The sequence below is a fragment of the Lethenteron reissneri genome, chromosome 12, assembly GCF_015708825.2.
Source record: "Lethenteron reissneri isolate LAM-NWPU_2019-01 chromosome 12, ASM1570882v1, whole genome shotgun sequence".
Taxonomy (NCBI): domain Eukaryota; kingdom Metazoa; phylum Chordata; class Hyperoartia; order Petromyzontiformes; family Petromyzontidae; genus Lethenteron; species Lethenteron reissneri.
Genome location: NC_083790.1, coordinates 2,016,209 through 2,041,670, shown reverse-complemented (window position 1 = coordinate 2,041,670; position 25,462 = coordinate 2,016,209). Strand labels below are relative to the sequence as shown.

Genomic DNA, 25,462 nt, shown 5'->3' with positions numbered 1-25,462 from the left:
ACTGCGATTGTCGCAGTAGGGAAATCACATCAAAGTGATGAATTATATTCTGTTGTTGGATTTCATTCATTTATTCAGATTATACGCACAGGTGATTGCAATAATAATAATAACGATGCCCCTTTATTTGTCAAGGAAAGCCTTCACTGAGCCTCCACACATGTGATGCAGTATGCATGTTGTTGCACTTCTTACGGAGTCAACCGTGCTAATCGGAGGCGCGAGGTCCCTCCACACGGATGAGCTTTGGGCCAAATGTGTTAATCGGTCTTCGTGTGGACGGAAACGGGAGAGCAGCCCGGAGTTGGTATTGGTGCACAAGCACAGACAACAACAACAACACACTCAACACGGTCCGTGTCAATAACGCCGCTCTCGAAGGACAACACATTTTTGATAGGCGACGTTTCGGGCAACGACCCTACTTCCGAGCAGAGAGCTCCGGTACGAATTGTTTCAAGGGTTCCATTGGTGTACTGTACTGCCATCTGTATCACCCGGCAGCCCAGATGTGGGATACGTCGCGACCCTATGAGAAGAGAGGTGTTTAGACTGAGTGAGGCTGTTCCTGGAACACAAAGTATCAGCATTATTGTCATCATTAGCAATAATAATTAAAAATAATTCATTTTAACCTACGTGCGATCCCTGTATCAGTACCAATCAAATTCGCACACATAAATCATGTAGAAAGTAAAACCCCGCTTTGTGTGTGTGTGCGCGCGTGTCCCCTATGTCTGCGTATGTCTCTGTGTGTGTCCGCGCGCGCGCGCGCGTACATGTGTCCGAACACGTACCCATGTCTACTCGCGCGCACGTGCCGGTGTGTGCCTGCGTGTGCCCGTGCGCGCGCGTGCGTGTCCGCGCGCGTGTGCGCACGCGTGTGCGCGCGTCCGTATGTGCCAATGCGTGCGGTGTGTGCGTGCCTATGTGCTTGCGCGTATCTGCCCTCCCCTTCCCTTGGCTGGTTTGCGCCACCCGTCGTGTCTCCCCTTCCTCCTAAAGACTGCGAATGCCACGGCCACTCGGAGCGCTGCAGTTACATCAAACTGCTAAACCTTGTCGTGTGCGTGAGCTGCAAGCACAGCACGCGGGGCCAGCACTGTCAGTACTGCCGGCCGGGACACTACCGCAACGCGTCGCTCCCGCTCAGCCACGAGAACGTGTGCATCGGTCAGTCTACCCCTCCACGGGAGTCCAACTCTCGCCCTCACCCTCCGCCTGCCTTCCCCATCATCGCTTAGCTCGCTCAGCTTGTTCATAGGATGAGGGATGGGGGGGGAGATGTCCTGCCTGGTTTTTGGATTCATCATTTTTTATTATTATTATTCATACATTTTTTAAAATGGTTACAATGGGATAATGGATGATTCGTAAATATATATAAATATATTATTTGAGGGGGGAATGATCCAAAAATGTGACGTCACAGGAAGTGACTACTATGACGTCACGCCCATGCGAGCGAGTGTTCCGAATGGAGTTCTTCGCCACGTGACCGGTAGAAGATGGGGCGAGTCGGGTGGTGAAACCGGCCAAGACGTTTCGGCAGTAGCGATCAGCTCGCGATCGGAAAGGTCGCGAGTTCGTCTCCTGGTTGGGTGGTTGACCCAACAGTTTCATCCCTCCGCGGTCACTAAAATTGGCGACCACTTTTTGGGGGATTTCTAACAGTGGTTGTCCTATGGACAGACTCACCTCCCGCCATAGCAATGTGGAAACGTCACCGCTGCAGCAGAGCTGTAAATAGGCAATTAGCACCGCCTCAATGCTCATTTCAACAGGTATTCACATCGACTGTTGAGGTATGTCAGTGGGCAGGCAGGTAGGTGGATAGATGTGGAGGTGGGTAGGTGGGTGGGTAGTAGGCATACAACGATTCATCACCCCCTACCCGCCCCCCTTTACCGGCGCACGGCGTTGGGTGAACTGTCAACATTTGTAGTAGACGATTTAATTCGATCGCGGGCGTTTCTCTTCCCGCCTTGCTTTTTTCACATCTCATTGGTGTTGCTGTTTCGCGCATCTCGCTCGGCCTGCATTGTTCGTGCCACCCCGTCTGCTTCATCGGTCAACACGCCGCATTTGCACGTGCCCTCATTGTTTTGCTGCATGCACGCGATTTGCACAAAAATCGTAAATAATAATCCCATCTAGCGTGGGCGATTTCCGCGGACGCATCGTGGGTGCGAGTACTGCTTTTAGTGGGTGGATCCATGGCGTCGTTATACGCCTTGCAGATAAGCAAGCACGTAGGCAGGTAGCAGAGTAGGGAGGTAGGTGAGGTGGGTGGGTAGGTAGGTAGTACGTAGTGGGGTGGGTGGATATGTATTAGGAGGGTGGCTTGGTGGATAGGTAAGAAGGCAAGTGGACAGGCAAGTAGGCAGATAGTGAGAGAGGCTGGTAGATTGGTGGGAAGGTAAGTAAATCGGGAGGTAATTAGCGAGTTAGATGGTTAAGTAGATAGACATAGACGTCGCCCCTTGGGAGGGTAAACAGGTAAGTAGGTAGGTAGACAAGCAAGTAGGCGAGTAGGTAGTAGGTTAGGCAAGTCGGTGAGTCGGAAGGTAAGAAAGTACATAGGTCAATAGGCAATTAAATAGTTAGATGGGTAGGCAGGTAACTAGATATATGCGTGGGTGGGTAGTCACACGGATTGGCAAGTTGACGAGGTTGGAGCGATTAATGAAATGTGGATTCAATGACCGAGCCAGACTGGCAAATGAAACTATGGGAAAACCGCCAGGGCAAATGGGACAAGAAAAACAACCGAATTGTACCGAGCGAGCCTGACCTGCCGAGAGTTATTCCTCGCTGGCAATACCTGGATTTAGTTCTTCTTAAATGGAATAACAAACTCAAAATATTCGTCAATAACACCCCCGGCCTTGGCGGTTTTCCCATCGTTTCCCCTTCTTAACAACACACGTGGCCCTACTTCACAACACACGTGATGCTGCTGCTGCCGTGACGGTGACGGTGGTGGTGGTTTAATGGTTCAAGCGCCTGACTTGAAACGCGGAGGTCGCCGGTTCAACTCAATATTCACGGCTCCGGCAGCCGAAACAATGTGGCAGGTTTCTCAGAAGCCCCTCCGCCCTGCCTCGGTCCACCCAGCAGTGGTAAATGGGTTGCGCCACGCGTGGTCGATCGGCAGGTCGCGTGCGGTGGGGTGAAGTGTGGGTACACTCCCATTAGAAGAGGAGGCCGAATGCCCCCTGCAGGGGCCGTAACTCGGGAATCGAACTCGGGTCGCCGGGTTCGTACCCCAGCGCGGTCACTGCCACACTGCCGCTCACCAAAGACAAAGATCCCCCGTGTAGCCTTGACACATTGTGGGATGCAAGTGGTGTTAGCGAGCAGTACCTATGAAGGCGAGCGTGGCAAAGTAGGCCACATCACCCAACAGGAGGAAGCGTAAAAGATTTCCAAAATCATGAACAAACACAATATCCAGGTTTGATTTAACACAGTATATAAAATTCGTGATCTGATCGCATCTGTGAAGGATGTGATCCCTGACATGCAATACCCCGGCGTCTATAAACTAAGCTGTGTCTGCGGCAGTAGTTACATTGGGGAAACTAAGCAACATGTCTCGGACCGTTTTCGTGAACATAAGGCAGATCTGAAACACGGTAGGACCAATACCTTGGCCGTGGCTGATCATTGTTGTAATGCGGTGGGCTCACACGAAATTGATTTCTCTAAGACGAAGGTACTTTGCAAACCCACTGGCTATCAACAAAGATTCGTTCATGAAGCCATCCATATATATATAGACACAGACACAATTTCAACCGAGAAGATGGGTACAAGCTGAGCAGTCATTGGAAGGACGTTATCAACCAGTGCAAGTCACAACTGGCTGTGATGTTCCCAGCCTACCACCTTCCGATGTTAGTTGTTATTTTCGGCTCTCTGATTTTCTACATTAACAGATTAAATTTCTCACTTACACAGCTACCTCACGCACCATCCTCGAGGCTGCTGCTTCACGATCTCCCATTAACATGCTCATCTCTCACATCAACATGCTCATCTCTCGCATTAACATGCTAATCTCTCACATTAACACGCTCATCTCTCACATTAACACGCTCATCTCTCCCATTAACATGCTCATCTCTCACATTAACACGCTCATCTCTCACATTAACATGCTCATCTCTCACATTAACATGCTCATCTCTCACATTAACACTCTCACATTAACACGCTCATCTCTCACATTAACACGCTCATCTCTCACATTAACACGCTCATCTCTCACATTAACATGCTCACCTCTCACATTAACATGCTAATTTCTCACATTAACACGCTCATCTCTCACATTAACACGCTCATCTCTCCCATTAACATGCTAATCTCTCACATTAACATGATAATCTCTCACATTAACATGCTCATCTCTCACATTAACACGCTCATCTCTCACATTAACATGCTCATCTCTCACATTAACATGCTCATCTCTCACATTAACATGCTCATCTCTCACATTAACATGCTAATCTCTCACATTAACACGCTCATCTCTCAAATTAACACGCTAATCTCTCACATTAACACGCTCATCTCTCACATTAACATGCTCATCTCTCACATTAACATGCTAATCTCTCACATTAACACGCTCATCTCTCACATTAACACGCTCATCTCTCCCATTAACATGCTCATCTCTCACATTAACATGCTCATCTCTCACATTAACACGCTCATCTCTCACATTAACATGCTCATCTCTCACATTAACATGCTCATCTCTCACATTAACATAGTCATCTTGGCACGCACGCCGTGGAGGATGCTCTGCGATCTTGCATTGACATGCAAATTTTTTGCCTGGCAGCCCTTTGATTGGTGGAAAGCCCACCACCGCCGCGGCCGCTGCCCACCACTTGCATTGGCAGCTGACATTTGGGCTACGGCAATTTCAAACCTTTATAAGCAGTTGTCTTTAGAAGCTAACTCCACATATCCTGATGACGGCCGCTTGTGTTGCGATCGAAACGTCGTAGTTTTTTGCTATTATGTTATTTTCTTTGAACCCATCTACGTGACTTTACCGAAAGACCCAAAGAATATGAATAGGAGGAAGCGCACTTTAGAGCTCCCTCCAAGTACGTGGGCACTTCCGCCAGCAGTGGCGTGAGCGAGACATTGCAGGGGCCGCGCCTTAACCTTCGCCGTGAGCATCGCCTGACCAGCAGCCACGGAGCCACTGAGCTCTCTGCCCCCCAAGCACATTGCGCGCATACTGAGCGCGAGAAGCGCAGCCGCCGCCGTCACAGTATTTTAACGTGGCAATTTTCAACTCTGTTTGCTCGCAATGATGCGATTAAGGTGGCTCCCCTGGAAGCTGGGGCGCGGGGGTGGGGGGAGGGGCACTTCGCTAAGAAGCCAACAGCGGGGCCCCATTACGTCTCCCAGTACCCCGGCAGAAGCGTCGGGTTTTTAGTCATTAGGCAGTTTGTTTTGTTGTTGTTGTTGCAGCTGCTGTTGTTGTTGTTGTTGTCAGCCAGTAACTTTCCACAGCTTGGCAAAGGCCCCCCCACCCACCCACCTTCCCCCATTCTCTCCCATTCATTTCTTCCGTTTCAATCGGAACAAAAAGAGCCGCGCGAACGACGCCACGCGCGGAGTGGACGCTTGGCGGCGTGCCCGTGACGCACGTTAGGCGCCATCGAGAGACACTTGGTGGGAAGAAAAACGAAAGTGTCAGAAGTCAAATATTTGGTTCTTCGATCGAATCGTGACCATGAATCATGACAATTGATCGAACCATTGGGTGGGTGGGTGGCTGGGTGGAATTGTTACGTGCCTGACTGCTCTGAGTTCGACATCGGCTGCTACGCGCCTTGGACGAGGGGGCGGGCGGGAGGGTGGGTCAAACAACTTAAGCGAATTCTGTTTCAACCCTAAGTCAAGGGAACGTTCCTCAGGTTTAAGGTTCAAGTTGAACTTGTTGAACAAGGCGAACATTCAAAAGTCTCATTTGCAAAGAGTGATCTGGCTCAGCCGGAATGGCCAGAGAACAAAAAACAATTGATAATATATATCACGCGATGACGAATTGAAAATATAGCAGAATAAAATTCCGGGCACCTGGTAATGATGCCCCCCCGGTAGACTTCCCCTGGAACTCTACCGGGCAGCAGCAACGTCGCACTGGGGGAAGACCCCGGGGGCGGCTCAGGACCACGCTGCTGCTGGCGGGGGGACGATGTCGCTCGGCGGGCCTGGGAACGTCTGGGAATTCCCCAGGGAGAGTTGAGGTCTGTGTATAGCAGTCGCGTAGTGTATGGTGTGCATTAGTGTAGTGAATTTCGTAGTGTATAGTAATGTGTAGTAGTGCATCGTGTAGTAATGTAGTGAATAGCGTAGTGTAAGAGTATATGGTAATGTAGTGCTGGAGTCTATCGCCGGGGAAAGGGAGGTCTGGACCACCTTTCTCAACACGCTGCCGCCGTTACTCTCACCAGGACAAGCGGATTGAGAAACTAACGAAACGAACAATTTCCCCGCAGCGCAAATCGGCTCGGGCAGATCACCTCCAAATTGAACGTGGCACAAATGAGAACTCGGCTGTGGACAACATTCACGTAAACAAACAGTATTGTGACTATTCTATGGTTATTTCGCTAACCGCTGCACTGCGTCTACGTGACTTTACCGAAAGAACCATAGAATATGAATTCTTGCAGTCACGAAAGTTTGAAGTCAGTGTTGTGATGATATGTAATTCGACTTTTTTTGATATTAGGAATCCTCTGGAGCTATGCAATTCTAATTCTGGATTGAAACCCCATTTTTTTAGAACTGCTTTTTGCGTTTAGTTTGTTGTTCTGCCCCCGCACCTATAATTATCGTGGTTGGCTACGTACGGTGGGAAGGAAGTTCAACATGCATACAAAGACAAAGATCCCCCGTGTAGCCCTACAGACTATAGGGGCAAGTACTGTTAGCGAGCACCTTTCAAGCCCGGCACGGCACACGAGGGGGTGGGTGGCCAACAACACGCCCGGCCGCCTTTGTCTCCCTAGTGTGAATGTTTATACATCGCACCAGGTACTCATTTGAGACTGAGTCGACCTAGGGGAGGCCCAAGATCGGTTCAGATAATCGTTACTAGTCTTGGCCGTGAGCGGGAATCGAACCCGGGTCGTCAAGTTCGTAGCGCAGCGTAGCGCTAATCGCTACACCACCGCTCCCCCCCCAAACATACATACACACAGACACAACCAGGGATAGAGTGTACCGTCAGTTTTTGCGGTCCAGTCGTAACCTCTGAACTCCGTCGTCCGCGTCTCACTGCCGCCTCTTCCGCGCCCTTGTCTTCCCCTTCTGTCTCCGCTTCCACTCCGCAGTTTGTTTCACGCCCCCCACCCCCTGCCCCTCCTCGTCAGCTGCTCTCACGACGCTGCCCCCCAGTCTCGCTCGATTTGCCTTTTCGAGCTTTAACGGCAGCGTCGGTGTTGCCACATTGGCGCGCTGTCCAATACTTTTTTGTCATCAGAATTATTTGTTGTTGCTGTTCTTGTCTGTGTGTTTTGGGGAGAGGAATTAATTTAGGTGTTGTTATAAACCGAGGCGAGCCCCTTGAAGGATTTCTCCGACATTAATTTCACCGCACCGTGAATGCACCCATCAAAGCGCACGAGTTCTTTGTTAAATTAGGAGCGATTCGAGACGTTAAGTATGTTGCCAGACTAAACTTTAAACTGTTATTGTATTTTACCAGGTAAGGTCCACTGAGCTATGTAGCTATTTTTCAGAAGCGACCTGGCCACAAATGATAGCTCAACGAAGTGGCTTATCACGTGGATATTTATAGCAGCCAAAGACTCTAAACGCGTGATGTTGATTCAACACGTGGAGGGAAAAAAAGGAGGAGAAAAATACACGAGGAGAGAGACGTACAAACTCCAAATATACAGCAGGTGTCGGGGTCGGGATCGAACCCACGACCTGTATACGAGGCCAGGTAGTTAACATCTCCTAGCCACCGTGAACCTACCAGTCCACCACCACTACCGTCTCACAGACTCCATCCGATCTACACCTACTAGGTCCCAGTTCGTGTAGGTGTAGGGGAGTGGTGGTGCAGCGGTTAGCGCGCTGCCGCTATGAACCCGGCAACCCGAGTTCGATTCCCGCTCACGGCCAACACCAATGCACGATTATCTGAACCAGTCTCCGGGCCTCCCCCTAGGTCGTCTCAGCCTAAAATAGGCGACGTTTTGGGCAGCGGCCCTGCTTCATAAAACGTGTTATTGATGAATGTGTTGAGCTTTTTGCGTGTTGTTTGTGCTTGTGCACCACTGCCAATTCAGCAGCAGCATCACCGGATAATGCGTTTGATTCTGCAGTAGGATAAGTAGGTTGCTAACTAGCGATGAGTTTCAAAGTTTGGAATTTTTACTTTTTGAGGACGATTTTTAGTCTTGGGTCACCTCCTGCAATAATGCAACGTGTCTTCGTGCTGACAAAAGTGAGGTCACCACAGGCCACAGGATATTACCCCCGTGAAAGCATGGCAGTGATGGAATGTGTGATGTCATTTCCTGTGACGTCATACTCTCGGATCCGAAAACAAAATAAAAACTTTTGGGATTGCCTGAAAGATCATCGCAAGGGCAGATTTTTTCAAATTAATACAGAAAAATGGGACCACATCCCTTTTGCTAACCTCTCCGTACGGAGTTTAAGTGTTATCCCCTCTTACCACATACGCGGGTTTTCTCCAGGAACTCTGGATTCCATCCTAGATGCGAAATTCTACTCGAAAGAGGAACTGGCCAATCACGTCCAGTATCGATCAATAAATCAGTATGTTTTAATGGATCTGACGGGGTGTGATGTTCATTGTATATATAAATAATGTCTACGTTTTAGATGTAAAATGTTTGCAGAAGTGCCATTACGTGTTTGCTCAGTACGGATCAATCACCACCCTCGGCCCTCTTACAAATTGAGATGTTCCATCTAAAGACATTTTACAGGTGAAATATTAGAATTCATATACATATATATGTATCAATTAATTACCTGAAGGGCTCCTTGGGCTTTTCTTGCGGTTGCGCCGCTGGCCGCGCAGCTCTCCGACTTGCGTCGATCGGTCGTCGCCGCTCGTCGTTCGGCACGGTGTCCGATGTTTCGCTCCAGACGCCGGGGGGGGGGGGGGGGGGGGGGGGCTTCTCCAGGAACCGCCTAACGTCAGGCACCGGCCCGGACCCGCGCGCGGTGCGACCCAAACCGTCGTCTTTCCCTTCGGGCCTCTCTTCCGAACATTTTCTCGATTCTCAGCAAGGCCCTCTCCCGGCTGAGCAGGGATTACTTTTTCGACGATCGTTCGTCCCGAGTGCGAGAGCTCTCCGGACGGCTGCAATAAGCGAAACGTTCCCCTTGGGTCTGTATCGACTTAGGGCAATAAACAATTCGCTTAAGTTGCTTTACCTCCCCCCCATCCCCCATCCCAGGAGTGTAGCAGCTGATGTCGAGCTAAGAGCAGTGAGTCATGTAACAATCCCACCGAGCGACTCAGCCACCTACCCACCCACGCATCTATGCACCCACCCACCCACCCAATGGTTTGATCAATTGTCATGATTCAGGGTCACGATTCGATCGAAGATGGTACTATTTTACTTCCGACATTTTTGTTTTATTTTCAACCAAACTATCTCGATTGCACCTAACGGGCGTCACGTGCACGCCGCCACGCGTCCGCTGCACACGTGGTAGTGTTCGCGTCGGCTGTTTTGTTCGCGTCGACACGCAGTCGGCTTTCGAAGCCAACGTCGCGGATTTTACAACGATGAATGGCCTTTAGACCCGGGGGGGAGGGTGGGTGAGGGGGGTGGGAGGGGCGCGTAAGGATTTGGCCAGGTACAATGCACGTCCTAAGACACCTCGCCCACCAACCCAACCTAGCCAAAGAACAAACGGAACACGTGTGTGCATCCGTGTGCGTGCGTGCGCCGCCCCCCCCCCCCATTACTGTTTCAGCTCATTCATTCATTGATCACGCAGAGTCACCAAAGGACCGTTGCGCCAAATCTGTGACCTCTTCGGACAGCGTTCACACGAACCGCTCTTGCTGCCATGCCACTGCTCGCTCGCCGGTGAAAAGTTGGAGGCGATCGGACGCTAACCGCCCCGTGTCTCGCGCCTTTGCAGCGTGCGAGTGCAACCCATTCGGCTCGGCGGGCGATCGCTGCAACGGCACGGGGCAGTGCGAGTGCAAGGAAGGCACGAGCGGCCTCAAGTGCGGCGAGTGTCTGGCCGGCTACTACTGGAACCGCGGCTGCCAGCGTGAGTCTCTCCCCCATCGCACCGCACCGGCAGACGAACGCACCGCGCACACCACCGCGACGCCGGGGGGAGCGGGGGTCCCGTGGCGAGGCCCTGGGCCGACGCCGCACATCTCTCAGCGGTGTCGAGGAAGGGGGCATAACGCGCGACTTCTGTGTGCCGGAGCTGCCGCCGTGGGGATAAGACACTGGGAAGTTTGATTTTGTAAGCAAAGGGGTGAGAATCGCCACCTCAAAAGTGATTTCCTGCTAAAATCAACCCCGGGGTTCAAATTTTGTATGGAGAGGGGGGGGGGGGCAGGTTGATTCGGCTCATCATCCTTCCAGGGTCGATAAAATTAGTACCGCATTGTGGAGAAGTCAAGAGTGGTTGTCCGACGGATAGATTTGCTCTCTCACCATAGGAATGTGGAATTTCCACCATTGGCTATTGTCCGTTAACAGGAGGTGCCAACCAGTGCCTCGATGCTCATTTGACGCAGGGAATCACTTTGGGCCTTTTTTTGTTTATCACGAAACACTGCAGCAAGTTGAGTGTCCCTCTGATGCAGACCCTCCCCTTGGAGAGGAGACGGGCAAACCAGTGTGAGGAGTCACCCCACGGTGGCTCTGAGCCAGAGGGACTCGGCAGCCGAGCCATCGCCCGCCTCTCCACCCAGCGCGGCGCGACACTCGAGAGGAGACGGCCAATGCTCTCACCCTGTCGCTCTCCCCCGGCCACCGCTCTCCCAACCTGCTCGCGATGCCAGCCGCTCGCGTTTCCCCGAATGCTTCCCCCCTCCCTCCTCGAATTACCTTCGAGAATTCACGCCCGTCACGTTTGATCTCCCACACTTTTGTTGTTGTTGAATATACGCGCGTTTTTTTTTTTACTTGACGTAAAGGATGCCGTCCACCTCCACCACCACCATTGCCTCTCTCCCACGCACCCCACCCCCAAACTCGCCTGTCGCTGCTCGCTCGCCTAGTGCGTAGATTTCCGTTGACGGAATCGTCAGTCCGCGAAAGTTGCTCGGTCATCGGCGGGGCTCCTCCTCTGCGTCTGGCGCTGAAGGTTACGTAGTGGGGCCCTGCGGTGGCGAGATGTTAACTACCTCGTCTGGTATGCAGGAGGTCGAGGCTTCAATCCCTACTCAGACGATGCTTGTTTATTTGGAGTTTGCATGCTCTCTCTCCCCGTGGTCACGTGGATTTTTCTCTGGGTCCTCCGGTTTTTCCCCTCCACGTTTAGAGTAATTGGCTGCTATAAATGTCCACGTGATAAGCCACTTCATTGAGCTGTAATTTGTGGCCAAGGTCGCTTCTGAAAAAGAGCCACATAGCTCAGCGGGCCTTACCTGTTGAAATTAAAAATAATAGTTTGGTTTTAGTTTTTACATCGAACCCAGATTTTTTTCGATTTAAAGCTTTCGTGACTGCATGGATTCATATTCTTGGTTCTTTCGGTAAAGTCACGTCTTCACCTGAGGACGTCTGCTTGCGTTGTGGCCGAAAAGTCGTGAGAATTTTATCTTATTATGTTTTATTTTTATTATTTATTATTTCCCTTGTACGTGACTTTATCGAAAAAACCAAGAATATCGAACCCAGACTCTGCAGAGCGAACGGAAGACCGGGGTGGCGGTGTTGGGAAAGAGTTCCGTGGCCAGAGATTTTTTTGCCGTGAGATTCGCAAGTTACCATCTCGTGGCCCGATTCTGCCCACAGCCAGCGGCGCGCCTGCAATCCAAAGAGGTCGCCGGTTCAAGTTGATCCCCCGCAGCACGAGGCGTGCACCGCAGCCGAAATAGGAGCTTGCAGACGGCACATGCGCCAGCGGTCTTAAAGGTTGAATCGGCAGGTGTGGGGAGTTGGTGGCAGGGTTGGGAGGAGCGGGGAGAGAGAGGGGGGGATGGCTCTTTACCGGTTTTATATACTGTATAGTACAGCATGAAAGGGACACACATGAAAAAAACACTGCTTGAAAATGGGAGGCCTAAAAGTTTTGGCAACAGAACTTAGCAAGAAATTTTCAGCAGCCCAGGGGACAATAACATCTCGGCAGGCGAATGGAAAGGCGATGGTCCCCTGGGATTTTCGTCTGGGCGATGCGTGTGTCTGGGTGTTTCATTTGTGGTGTCAGAAGTCGGGGAAGGATGGGGGGGGGGGGGGGGTGAGGACGGTGGGAGTGAAAGCTCCAGATGGAGTATCCCCGACGCTCTGACTGGAGTAGGAGCCGGGACCGAATGCGACAATTCCCGAGCTGCACGCAACCAAATTAGATTTTATAAAAAGCCAATCGCACCTTTTGGCGTTTCTCACTGGTGCCCTCCAGTCGTGCCGCGGGATGATGCGTCTGCTCGGATCTCGTGCAGACCAGCGCATCGCCGCATGTTGGAGAACTGTCCGCACAAGAAGATATCAGAGAGCTGCTTCTGAGTTCCCTTCAAGTGACTTCTTATCCACACTTTGGGCGCTGCACTATTGGCTTCACGTGCTATTATTTTCTTTCGATCACCATCATCATCAGCCATCCGAAATTAATCTCTGGACGAAGGCCTCTACAAGCTGTCGCCATCTGTATCACACGTTTGAACTATACACGTGACAATTTCACCTGTTTGGCTACGTAAGGTGGTGGGTGGGTCTACGACACAGATAACTACGCCGGCCCAACCCAAGGACCCTGAATGAATTATAATCGTGGCTCCAACAAAACGCGCACGTTCGGTTAAAACTTAACCAAACTACTTTTTTATTTTACCAGGTAAGGCCCGCTAAGCTATGTAGCTCTTTTTCAGAAGCAACCTGGTCACAAATGATAGCTCAACGAAGTGGCTTATCGCCTGGAAATTTATAGCAGCCAGATACTCTCAATGCACGTTTTTAAACGTGGAGGGAAAAAAACGGAGGACCCGAAGAAAAATCCACGCGACCACGGGGAGAGAGACTCAAAATATACAGCAGCAGGCGTCAGGGTCGGAATCGAACCCACGACCTCTTGCATACCAGGCGAGGGAGTTAACATCTCACCAACGCGGCGAGGTGTTCACGTGACGACACGTCGGGTTCCAAAACAAAGCAGATGAAGAAGAAGTGTGGCTAGGTTGCAGATCCGACACGAGTTGCCTGCGGACCAGCGTTCGCGATGTTTGGCACGCCAGGAATAGTTTGGAGAATGTCTCACGCCGGCCAGCGCTGAGCAACCCCCCTCCCCCTCAGGCTCCCCCCCCTCCCAGGCACGTGTTTTGTGCTAATTAATGAGAGGGCGTCGAATGGCCAGCAGGAGGTGCCCCCCCCCCGCCCCTGTCGCAGAGTCTGACACCTTTGTTCTCCGAGTCGCAACATTGACGCGGGCACGTGCTTTTGGAGGCCATTTTTATGTCCTCGCAACTAATATGGCGACGCATCGCGATCCCGCACTTAGTCATCCCACTGACACCATCGCAGTTTTCAACTTACAGTGGCATTTAAGGGACATCTGAAGAAGGAATGCGTTTCCCATGTAGTTGGTTTGCATTGTTTTTTTACGGAAAAATGTTGAATACAAAGCTTGAATGGGTGCCGCGGTGTAAACGGATAGCGACCAGTTGAAACGATGGGGGCGAGTTTCTTGAATCCTTCCAAGCGTAGCAATGGGTACCTCGCTGTTGATGGGCAGGTCGCGTGCGGTGGGGTAAAGTGTAGGTACTCCCACGTATTCTGAGATGTCTAGCAGACGTAGAAGAGTTGGCCAAAATAGCCTCTGGAAGGGGCTTTCTAGAGCTCCCACGAGTAGAGGCACTTAGCGTTTCTGTGGCAGACCACTCACAAAAGACAAAGATCCCCGGTATAGCCTTAACAGACTGTTGAGGCAAGAGCTGTTAGCGAGCACTTATGAAGGTCGGAGCTGCACACGTGAGGGTCAGTGGCCAGCACCACCACATGCCACCTTTGTCTCCCTAGTGGCGATGTTTACATACTGCACCAGGTACTCATTTGAGGCTGGGTCGACCGAGGGGAGGCCCAGGACCGGTGCAGATAATTGTCACCGGTGTTGGCCGTGAGCGCGAATCGAACTTGGGTGGCCGGGTTCGTAGCGCAGCGCGCTAACCGCTAGACTCAAAGACAGACAGACACCAGTCCTGAGGACATCAGAGATCAACAGGCAGTTCCGGTGGACTGTCCTGCACACAATCCACATGTGGCATCACCACTCTCACACTTATACCTGTGGGGCCCTGTGAAGGATGGCCCACGTGGGTTGGGGGGGGGGGGGCATTCGTGAATATCATGCCGCAGTTATAGACGTTCGCAACTTGCGCACTATACTTGTAATTATAATCGCATTTATAATAATAAAATAAGTAGTTCCGCATTACTAATTCATCGCGACTGAGTTACGCGCGCATTCAATAATTTACGCAGACACACACACAAAAAACGCATCGTTTAATTTAATATTTACTCTGTTGCCCGCCCGCTCATAAAATGTCGGGGCCTTTATCACAAAATGCAAATGACCTGAGGCCACGGCGGAAGGTGGCTCTTGGAGTCTCGGCTCCGCTCCTTTTGTCCGGACCGCGTCGCATCGTTTGGCAATTTTCTCGCCGACCGATAATCCCGGAACGGCGGTCAAGTAGCGACGACGGTTGTAATTTGCATGACGATAAACGGATTTTGTTATGCCTCGCATTTTGTTTTTGTTGTTATTTGTTCCTAATCTCCGCCAAGGCAGAGGCCCCCCCTTCTTCATTTTGCCCCCACGCTTGCGCTGCACAATGGGGCGGCGATGGCTCGATTTGGCTCAAAAGAGTTGTCATTGTTTGCAGGCAATGTGGACGGATGGATTAAAATATTCCTGCCGACAACTACACAGATGCACGCGGTCAGCCTCGTAGATTACAGAGAGAGAGAGGCAAGTGCTCTTAGCGTGCACCTATGAAGGCCAGCATGGCACATGCTGCTCAAATGAGCACCGAGGGATTGGTGATCATCTCCCATTCATAACTCTGCGGAGCCAGTGATGTAAATTCCACATTTATATTGCGGGGGCAAATATTTACATCGGGTAATGACCGTTGGCTTCAATGAAAAAGTGGTACTGAGTTTATCGACCCCGGAGGGATAGGATAATTGCCCGAGTCAACCCCCCTCCCCCTTTCATCCGCACCACAACCTACACCTGCTTCGAAATTTGCAACCTTTCCGATTACGAGCCGTTCCCTGGCTCGCCCGCCCGCTCACCTGGTCTCCCGCTGAGGCTCCCCGCGGGACCCCGAATATGGATTCGGCCACGTCTCTTGTTTTGTTTACTCGGCGACAAAAGCGGTGGCCGCAGGACGAGGCCCCATCGGGTGTTTCTGCGAGAGCGAGCGAGCGAGCGAGCAGCTTGCGGGCGGGAGGGCGACAATTGCGTTGGGCAATTTCGCTCGGTGGGTTTCCGAGCACGGGTGGCGAGGGCGCGAATTGTTGATCTCGCGGGCCACTCGGCTGGCCTCCCAGGAGGCGTTCTGTGCGCGGTGCGAGGGAACGCACGGCCAGGTGAGAAGGCGACGGGTGGCGCAAGGTGTACACTGGGCGTTTGTGAAAGAGAGCTTCGTAGCCCGTCGGAATCCTCTAGTTTAAATACATATTCTGATTCTGTTTAAAAAATACAATGCTACGGGTTTTTAGGGGGGTTTCTTTCGCAAGTGTGCACAGTGCAACGCTTCGCAATGCGCGGTTGTTCTCGGAAATGTTCAATTGGCAGTGCGGAAGTGGACGGGTAGTGCCGTGAGGGAAAAATGGATTTGCGTGCTTGCAATTGAGTCTCTTTAATGATGTTTAGTTTTATATAGCCGCGTCGTTCGTAGCAAATTGCATCTCACAATCGCCGAGGAACCACCAACGAGCTCCCCAAGTGCTCGACATGTGACGATGTGTTCAGCCAATTAGCGAGTGTTTGTACAACCTCCTTGCGTCCGCAAGCTTGTGGCCAACCCCCCTTTTGATCAGCGTGGCCAGATTTCAATCGGGCGACTGCCGAATAGCAGCGTAAAATGTACGCTCAAGTTTCGTTTGTATTGGAGCATCGTCACAGGAGTTACTGTGCCCCCCCCCCCCCGATGTGAAAGGCGAGATGGACAGACAGCCGGACAGATAGACAGACGGTCAGAGCAGGGTTAATGCGTTGGGCAAGCGCAGAGCCTTTGACGTAATCGACGTCTAGCAAAGCCAGTTTCCGTGCGCCGATGGACTCGTGTCGGCTTAGATTTTTTTCTTTCTATTTTACTGGGTAAGGTCCACTGAGCTATAGAGCTGTAATTACCAGCGAAACGTCGGTCTCAAATTGTAAATGTTGTGGATTTACCCTCCAACACACCGGTGGGCTGAAGTCATTATCTAATTGGCACGTTTTGTTTCAAGTGACAATCTTTACTAATTGGCTGTGTCAGGTGGTGGCGGGTTAACGACACATTTAAATTTACGCGGTGTAACACGAAAAAAACTTCATTATGAATTATAAAACTAAACTATTTTTATTTTACCAGGTTAGGCCCACTGACCTTTTTTCAGACGCAACTGGCTACAAATGATAGCTCAACGAAGTGGCTTATCACATGGAAATGTATAGCAGCCACATAACTCTGAAAGCACGTCGATTTTAAATGTGGAGGGAAAAACCGGAGGGACCCGGAGAAAAATCCACGCGACCACGGGGAGAAAGAGAGACACGCAAACTCCAAATATACAGCAGTCATCAGGCTCGGGTTCGAACCCACGACCTCCTGCATACCGGGCGAGGTAGTTAACAGCTCGCCACAGCAGCACCCCGCCGCGGCTGTCTGGGTGACGAAGGGCGACCCCGGGCCCTTCCCGCCAGGGTCTCGCGGGGATGATGCATTTGTCTTGTAGAGCGTGGGCCGGAATCTATTCATTTATTTATTATTTTGAGGCCGCCAGATCTTCTTGCTCGCTCAGCCAGACTAAGTGTTCTCTCTTCTTCTTTTAAAAGGGGGAAAAAAGTGTTTCGGCGAATTAATTCTTTTTTGCTCTCCTCACCGAGATTAAAACAACGATGACGCAAAGGACGTCCAGCATTGCGCATCGAAAATGTTACGCGGTATTTTCTTATTTAATTCCGCACAGCGGGTGAACGCCGGAGATTGTTGAATAAGTTAGCGGTTTAAATATAAAAATTTGGTGCACGCGGCCTCGCCGCAGCGGCTCCATGGCGGTGGTGTGGCCACGTGTGGGTAACCCCTGCCTCTGCCAGCACGTCTGGTTATAGCGTGGACGAATAACCCACCCCAGCCGATTTGCACTGGGGGTAAGGGGTGGTAGGAGGGGGGGGAATTGAATATTCAGCTTTGCTTTAACGTTGATCGTTGTTTGCGATATTTTCGACTGCTTTAGCTCAGGAACGCGTGCGGCTCTTTAAGGACTGCCCCGTGACGTTGTCCGCATGCATTGCTGTTCTTGAAATATTGAGATTTTTTTTTATACCGAATTCGAAAGAAAAAAATGTGCTTCTTTTTGTGATTGTGGTTTAGTGTTCGGTCTCATCGCTGTTCACTTCATCGCCGCACTTTTATTTGTTTTTGCTTTCGTCAACTTGGTGACCCGGATCACCGTTGCAAATGAGACTCTACCCCTGGTCTCTTGAGTTCTCACCTGGTTAAACAATCACCCCCCCCCCCCACTTGAAGTAGAGTAGGCCAAGTACTGCTCTCGAGGGGGCTCTCCCGAGCTCCATTGAGTGGAGGCTCTTTCCGCCAGCATTGGCCTGAGCGAGAAATTGACGGGCTGCGCCTTTACCTGTATAACCTTTACTCTTCTGTTTACATCAATTCAAGCTCTGGGGGAGGAGGAGGTGGTGGGGGGGGGGTGTTTGCAAAACCTAACACCGCTAACTGCAAAGTCGACACGCAATATCGCGTGACATCATCACGATCTACAAGACTGAGGTCGTTACGTTGTGTGTTTGTGTGTTGTCACAACAGCCCCAAATTAACAAAAAATAAAATTACCACGAAATGTTACTCGAACAAGATACCGTATCGGCCGCCCCCTGAGCGACGCCAATTACCCAGATATCAGTGCAAACGAAATCCACTACATTGCACCGGGCTAATGAAAACGCCGCTAACAACACGTAAATAATCGACACCTCCATCAACAACAACAACAACAAAAGACGGCGATAGCGCCATCGGGAGCGGCCAGCGGAGTGCCACGCGGAGATCGGTGAGCACAGCGGGCGGTGACCCGAAGCCAGAGATGGTGACCTTGATGAGACCGTGAAGGTAGAAACGGCGACTCTGTAAACAACCGCGAGATCTAAGAGGGGGAGAGACGGCATGGGCACGAACACCTCGACCTTGGTCAGGGTGTTCGTGACCATCGCAGCGGTGGTTATGAGATGTGAACTGCCTCGCCTGGTACACAGGAGGTTGTGGGTTCGACCCCGACCCTGACGACGCCTTTATATTTGGAGTTTGTATGTTCTCCCCGTTTTCGCGTGGAATTTGAAACATATGTTTAGAGTATTTGGCTGCTATACATTTCCACGCGATAAGCCACTTCGTTGAGCTATCATTTGTGGGCAGGTCGCTTCTGATAAAGAGCTGTGTAGGTCAGTGGGCCTTACCTGGTAACATAAAACATAGTTTGTCGTAGTTTAGTAGCCTAAAACTCTCCACATATTCGTTAATGACACCGTTTGTGGCTGTAAAAGGGAAAGTATATAATAGTCGACGTTTCGGTCAAGGGCCCTTCTTCACGGCACGTAAAATAGAGTGGCCAGAGGGCTGGAGCGGATAGGAGTTTGGGACTGTATTTCATAGTGGGTCCCTAATTAAAATGACATTTCTAATTAAGGTTTTCTGATTAACGGTAAATTAAACAGTTACCTATTATTGAGTAACAGATACATCATTCTATTATCGAAAACGTATTTCTAAATAAACGTATTCGCATTGTAAGTAAAATTATAAAAAAAATTCTGGCACATTGCATTGTGGGTAGAATTTCTGTCGATAGTTAATTTAATCCACAATTAGCATGATCCACGTAGCTACACATTCATGGGCCGACCTACAGTCCATCGTAACTACATAGTTGCGGCAGATATGCGGTGGTGCTGCTGCTTGCTGTATACTCGCTTGTGCAACATCGCAATGTCGCAGCATTTAAAGGTCAGATCAGCATCCGGTGGCGGCACAGGGGAAGTCATTCTGGGACGCGGCGGCAGCTTTCATCTCTGAGGCGACCCCTCGCGAGGAGGATCTCCTTTGTCTCCAACGACAACCGTCCCGTGTAAATTATACATCACAATTAAATAGATATTATTATGATTAATAAGCGACCTGGCTGTGGGCACGCTCGCACGCGGCCAGGTCGGACCAGCTCCTTCCTCTGCTGGCACTGAGATCGCCTTCGGGGTTCACTCTGTTCGGCCAAATCGTTCCTAAGGCAATAACCGGCACTTGAATACGCGTGTGAATGTCCCTCCCTGCCTCGTCTCCCTCCCTCCCTATCTCGTCACCCTCCTTCCTTGTCTCCATCCTTCCCTCCCTCATCTCCCTCCCCGTCACCCTCTTTCCTCGTCTCCTTCCCTCCCCCCTCATCTCCCTCCTTCGTCTCCCCTCCCCTCATTTCCCTCCCCCCTCGTCACCCTCCCTCTCTCCTCACCCTCCCCCCCCCTCATCTCCCTCTCTCGTCACCCTCCTCCCCCGTCTCCCTCCCTCGTCTCCCTCCCCTCCCTCCCTCTAGAGAACGCGTGCGACGAGGAGCTGCTGCGCTGCCAGAACGGCGGCGAGTGCCGCGACCGGCAGCGCTGCGCGTGCGCGCCCGGCTACTCGGGCGCGCTCTGCGAGGAGCGCAGCAGCAGCTGCCGCGGCGGCGGCGCCGCCGGCTGCGGCTCGGGAACGACGCCGCGCCCGGACCCCCGCGGGCTCCTGCTGTTGCTGCTGCTGGCGGCGCCGCTGCTGCTGCTGGTGCAGTCGACGACCCCGGAGTTGCCGCGCTCCGCTGCTGCCCCTGCGTCGGCCTGAGCGACCAGAGCCACGAGCCAGAGGGCCGCCAGTGAGTGCCGCGCCCACCGTGAGGCTGGGACGCGGTCGCACGGACGAGCGGGGTTCTGAGTCAAGCGGAGGTGCTGAGAAGTCGCCACTTTAGGGCTCCCCAAATAAGTGCCCCCGTTGCCCAGCGCGGGGGGTTGTACGTGACAATCTGCCCCCCCTTCCCCACAACAAATCCAACCCCACCACCCACCCACGCCCCAAATATCCACCAGGGAATCGCGCTCGCAGAGTGTGGCCGGTTCATATCAGGGTCCTCGTAATGGATTTTCTGTGTTCTCCAGCCTACGACGCAACCAGCGAGCGAGCGAGCGAGCGAGAGGAAAAGAGTGAGAAATGTGACCTGGAGCAATGTGGATCGCAAGGACGGCTGCATCACGCGGGCGTTAGTTCGGCCGAGTGTTGCGCACGCAGATGTGGCCCGGAGGAACGTGGGGTGGGGGTGGGGGGTGCCCAGGGAAGACGGTGTCCGGGTTTGAGTTTTTGTTGTTGTGTGCCCGGCGCTGGCCACGGTCGGTGTTCGGTCGAGGAGCCGGCCTGCGAATGGCTCCGAGACGGCGGTGGGTCACTCATCAAGGGGGTTGCGTGGGCGCGCGTCGCCTGTCACAACCGCGACAAAACTATGGCAAAAATCCCCCCCAACACCTCCAACCGTAGCCTTTAACGCACCGTTGGAGCAGGAGCAGGGCCCTGTTAGCGGGTAGCGCCGATTGAGGGCGGAGTACGGCACACGGCGGGGGTGGGTGGCCAGCACCGCGTTTTTTGGTTTCTTCCCGAGAGACTGTTCGGGTACGTGGGAGGCCCAGGGCTGGGCCAGCTACTGCCAGGGATTGAACCTAGGTTGACGGGGTTTGGCGCAGTGCACCGACTGCCAGGGCCACACAAGGGCGGTGGACGGGGGGGGGGCAAGGGGGGTGGGGCAGTTTGCCCCAGGCCTCGATCCAAAGGGGGCCCCAAAGGAGGTCTAATCTGACATTTTTCCTCGGGCCTCCAAAAACCTTTTGGCCGCCCTGTTAACCAATGCACCACCACTCCCGCGTGCACACAAACACGAATACATAGACAAAGATCCCCCTGGTAGCATTATAGACTGTTGGGGAAAGTGCTGTTAGCGAGAATCTACGAAGGCCGGAGTGGTGCGGCTTAAACCACGCCCGGTCGCTCTTGTCTCCCAAGTGATGATGTTTACTCACCGCACCCGGCACTCACTTAATGCCGAGTTAACCTCACACACTCACACGCACACACAACAACAACATCCACCATTCGCCACTAAGTGACGGTGACGTCCTCACGGCGCTTGTGCCAGACTAGGTTCACTTTGAGGTCACGTGAAGCATGAAAGGCTGGCTGGCAGGAGGTCACGGGACAGACCCATGTGCTCTGGGTTGACTAAGGTAACTGGCAGATACACCACTTGTGTTCCCCACTCTGACACCCACCCGCACACACATGTACGCACAGATGCATATGCAGGTAAATATCTCCAAAATAGCCTACAAAAGCTATTAGGACAACTAATGTTGGCAACCTATGAAGGCCATGTACACATAGACATGCACACACAAAGACAAAGATCCCCCGTATAGCCGTGACAGACTGTCGGGGCAAGTGCTCCTAGCGAACACCTATGAAGGCCGGAACGGTGGGTGGCCAGCACCACGCTCGACCGCCTTTGTCTCCCCAGTGGCGATGTTTACACACCGCACCAGGTACTTATTTGAGGTTGAGTCGACCAAGGGGAGGCCCAGGACCGGTTCAGATAATCGTCACTGCTGTTGACCATGAGCGGGAATCGAACTCGAGTCGCCGGGTTCGTGGTGCAGTGCACTTAACCACGACAACACGGCACACACAAACATACACACACACAGCAATTGCACAGCAGCAGGCTGCACGCTCTTGATAACTCGTGACAGTTACACAGCAATGCTGTAGCAATGCTGCACAGATCAATCATGAAGCCAACATCTTCCTCCCCTTCCCTCCCCCTAACAACTCTTGGACTTTATCTTCTTTCTCCTTTTTTGTTTTGTAAAACGATACTAATTAAATATATTTTGTTACCCCCCACCCCCCTCCCTCCTCCCGCAGCTCCTTTCGATTATAAATCTGCAAAATGCCAACGCCAAAAAGAACCCCTTGCTGCGGCAATGTAAAGCCATCGTTGGATTCCCGGTTACTTGGAGAGGCGAGCGATGCGTCCCGTGGGCAAAAGTCAAAGTCGAAGACGTTCGCTTTGTTGAAACCGCACGGAAAATGAGGGTGACGTCGTCGCTTTAAAGGGGACCCATCCGGTGTTACCATCATCCGCGTTAGAACATTATCATCATCAGCAACAGCAGCAGGTCCATGCGCACATCTCCTTCGTGGATGGAAAATAAAACCCAAACATATGGGCCGCGTAGTAAACCCATAGAGACCAATAGAGATTCACAGCGACCTATGGATACACATTAGAGGCAAGCCACAGTCGTGTGATTGTGGGCAATACGACCCAAACAATGGGACCGCATACGATACCCATAGGGACGCAGGGAGATATTGAGAGACCCACAGGGACACATAGAGACAGAGACTCGTTGAGATACATTAGAGGCAAGCCACAGTAGCTGCGATTGTGGGCCTACAACCCACACTACTACGGACCACACAGTTAACCCATCAACGGAGGAGGAAGAGGAACAGTGGACACGATGCGAGCCCTCTCTCTCTGCTGAAGCCCTCTCGTCATGGCCAGCAGCAGCAGCAACAGCAGACCTCCTCGGACATTGGGGATTCAGCTGTCGACGCACTTTGCTTGCTACCGTCTTGCGCTATGAATAGAAGAAAAAAATGGAATTACATCGATCGGGAGCAGCTGACCGTCGTGGAATTCGAGCCGCAGGTAAAACGAACGTCCGCGCGCGGGATCGCGGCAGGCCGCACGGGCACCTGCCAATTTTTGGCAACTTCACTCGCAAGCACCCTCTCTGTATCGCCACTCGCAGCTGTAGCGCTGAGCCTACTAACTACCGCCAGCACGGTGCACGAAGGGGCGAGGTTCGGCCAGCGCCGTGCCCTGCCTGCCTGCCGCCGTGTTCTTCTCCCCAGCACTGCTGTTTACACGCCCGCACCGGATACATCATTTGGGGTCGTCTCGGTATAGCGGAGGGTGGTAAGGGCGGTTATGATATCGCCCGACCACTGATGCTGGCCGTGGGACAGGAATCGAACTCGGCTCTGTTGGGTTCGTTGTGCAGCGTGCCAACGACTGCGCCACCAACTCCCCGCGTACACGTTAAACATATACAACACACAAAGGATCCCCCGTATAGCCTTAACATACTTTTGGGGCAAGTGCTGTCAGCGAGCACCTATACAGCATACGCACACGCACACACACGAACAAGAAATAGCAGCAATGTATTTTGAATTTATAAATAGCAATTTGAGTCCGTGTTAAGAGTGTGAAGCCGACTCCGATTTTACGTGTACTCATCTTAAATGTTAGTATGTTTTATTATTATATTATTAATCACATTTAATATCTTTTATCCCAGTTTTTTGCTTCACGTAGCGAGTTATTTTAATCTCGGCCGAGAAAAGACTTTCCATGGCCCGCGTGCTGTGACCCCGAGGCAACTAATGGATGTGCTTGCGTAGCGTCAAAAGTTTTTTTTTGTTACTGAATATTTTCAGGGCCACTGGAGTCAGCGGCAAGAAGCTCGTAGCCGCAGCCATGGCGAGAGAGGCATTCTGGATGTGGTGTGCAGGGTGCGGAAATTATTTTCCGGCTTGCTGAACTGGAACAGATTCAGCTCTGGGCTCAACGTTGTTTGTGATATGTTCGCAATTAAACACAATTCTGGTAAAATCGCCCGATTATGATGACGCTGGATGTAATTACCAGCGAAACGTTCTAAATGTTGGTAATGTCGTGGATTTACTCTCCAACCCACCTTACTAATTGGCTGCGTCAAAAAAAAACCTTTATTATGAATAGTAAAACTTAACTTGTATTTTTGACCAACAATAATGACATTCTATGTTTTTAGCTGTGGGAGAAAGCCGGAAAATACGGAGGAATCCCATGAAGTACAGGGGATAACATACAAACTCCACGCCGATAGGCGCCTGAGACGGGGATTGAACCCAGGTGCTGGTAACGTTGCCGCTCGATCAGAATAAAGGTCTGCTCCCACACCTGCACTTCCAACCTTGATGTGTAACTGCTGAGCACAGGGCTCAAAGGCGCACAGTTCCAAAGGGCCAGCAGCAAAGAGCAATATCGCAGTAATAAAAACGAGTTTTAAAACATTTCTTGAAATTAATATTGGCGGCTACCCGGCTGCCCAGCTCCCGATCATGCCTCCTCTTCCTGCCTCTTCGGTCGCCTCCCTCCGTCACGTCGTCCCCTTCCCAGTGACGAATACAAGGTGGGGGGGGGGGGGGCTATGATGGCGATTACCCCCCCCCCCCCCCATGAGACTCCGACAATCGGTATGCCATTGCTATTCACCAGAGAGGAATACATTGAAAATAACGTGGTTCCCTATTTAAAAATCATGAAATTTCGGAATCGCTCCCGTACCACCACCTCCCCACCCTGGGAAGTGTCCAGACCCGCCTGTGTGCCCCCCCCCCCCCCCCAATCCTCTTGATTTCACAGCGCAGATCTCAATTTCGCCACATCGTCGAGTCATCGCGGCGCGACCCCGCGGCGCGTGTGAAGTTTATTGTGACAGACGAGATGAATGGACGCGATTGCGCGCGGGTCTGAAGTTGGTGTGGTGGGGGCGGGTTGGTGGTGAGGAGGTCGCCGTGGCTTCTGATTCGCGGGTGACCCCGGCGAGACGCACTTCTCTTTGGTTACCTGTGAAAGACTTTGCCGTGGGGTTGTCCTTTCTCAGCAGAGCGAGGGCGGGCGGGTGGGCGGTCTTCGCGTGATACCGGCGCGACCTCCCCCCCCCCGCCCCCCCCCTTTCAAACTGCACCCCAGCACGTCGATTCCGAAACACAAACCAATTCCATTACCGCCGCATCGCACGCGAGCACAATGTACGGGCCCTTGTCGGCAGTCCGCCGCTGATTGAGGGCCTCCCTCCCCACGCAGTCCAACATCCCGTCAGTCGCTGC

At 52.0% G+C, this 25,462-nt stretch overlaps 1 protein-coding gene across 4 annotated transcripts in view; it reads left to right on the top strand.

The window, feature by feature from the left end:
- Positions 1-25,248, top strand: part of LOC133341736 (netrin-G1-like) — an 84,389-nt gene extending 59,141 nt beyond the window's left edge. For 2 of the 4 annotated variants that reach the window (XM_061550393.1, XM_061550394.1), the window contains exons 7-9: positions 1,006-1,173; positions 10,189-10,323; positions 20,037-25,248. In XM_061550393.1, coding sequence (XP_061406377.1) covers positions 1,006-1,173; positions 10,189-10,323; positions 20,037-20,317 — 584 coding nt within the window. In that variant the 3' untranslated portion in view covers positions 20,318-25,248. The remainder of the gene's footprint in view (positions 1-1,005; positions 1,174-10,188; positions 10,324-20,036) is intronic. The other 2 variants (XR_009755059.1, XM_061550395.1) reach the window with 2 other exon arrangements.
- Positions 25,249-25,462: the final 214 nt, after the last annotated feature.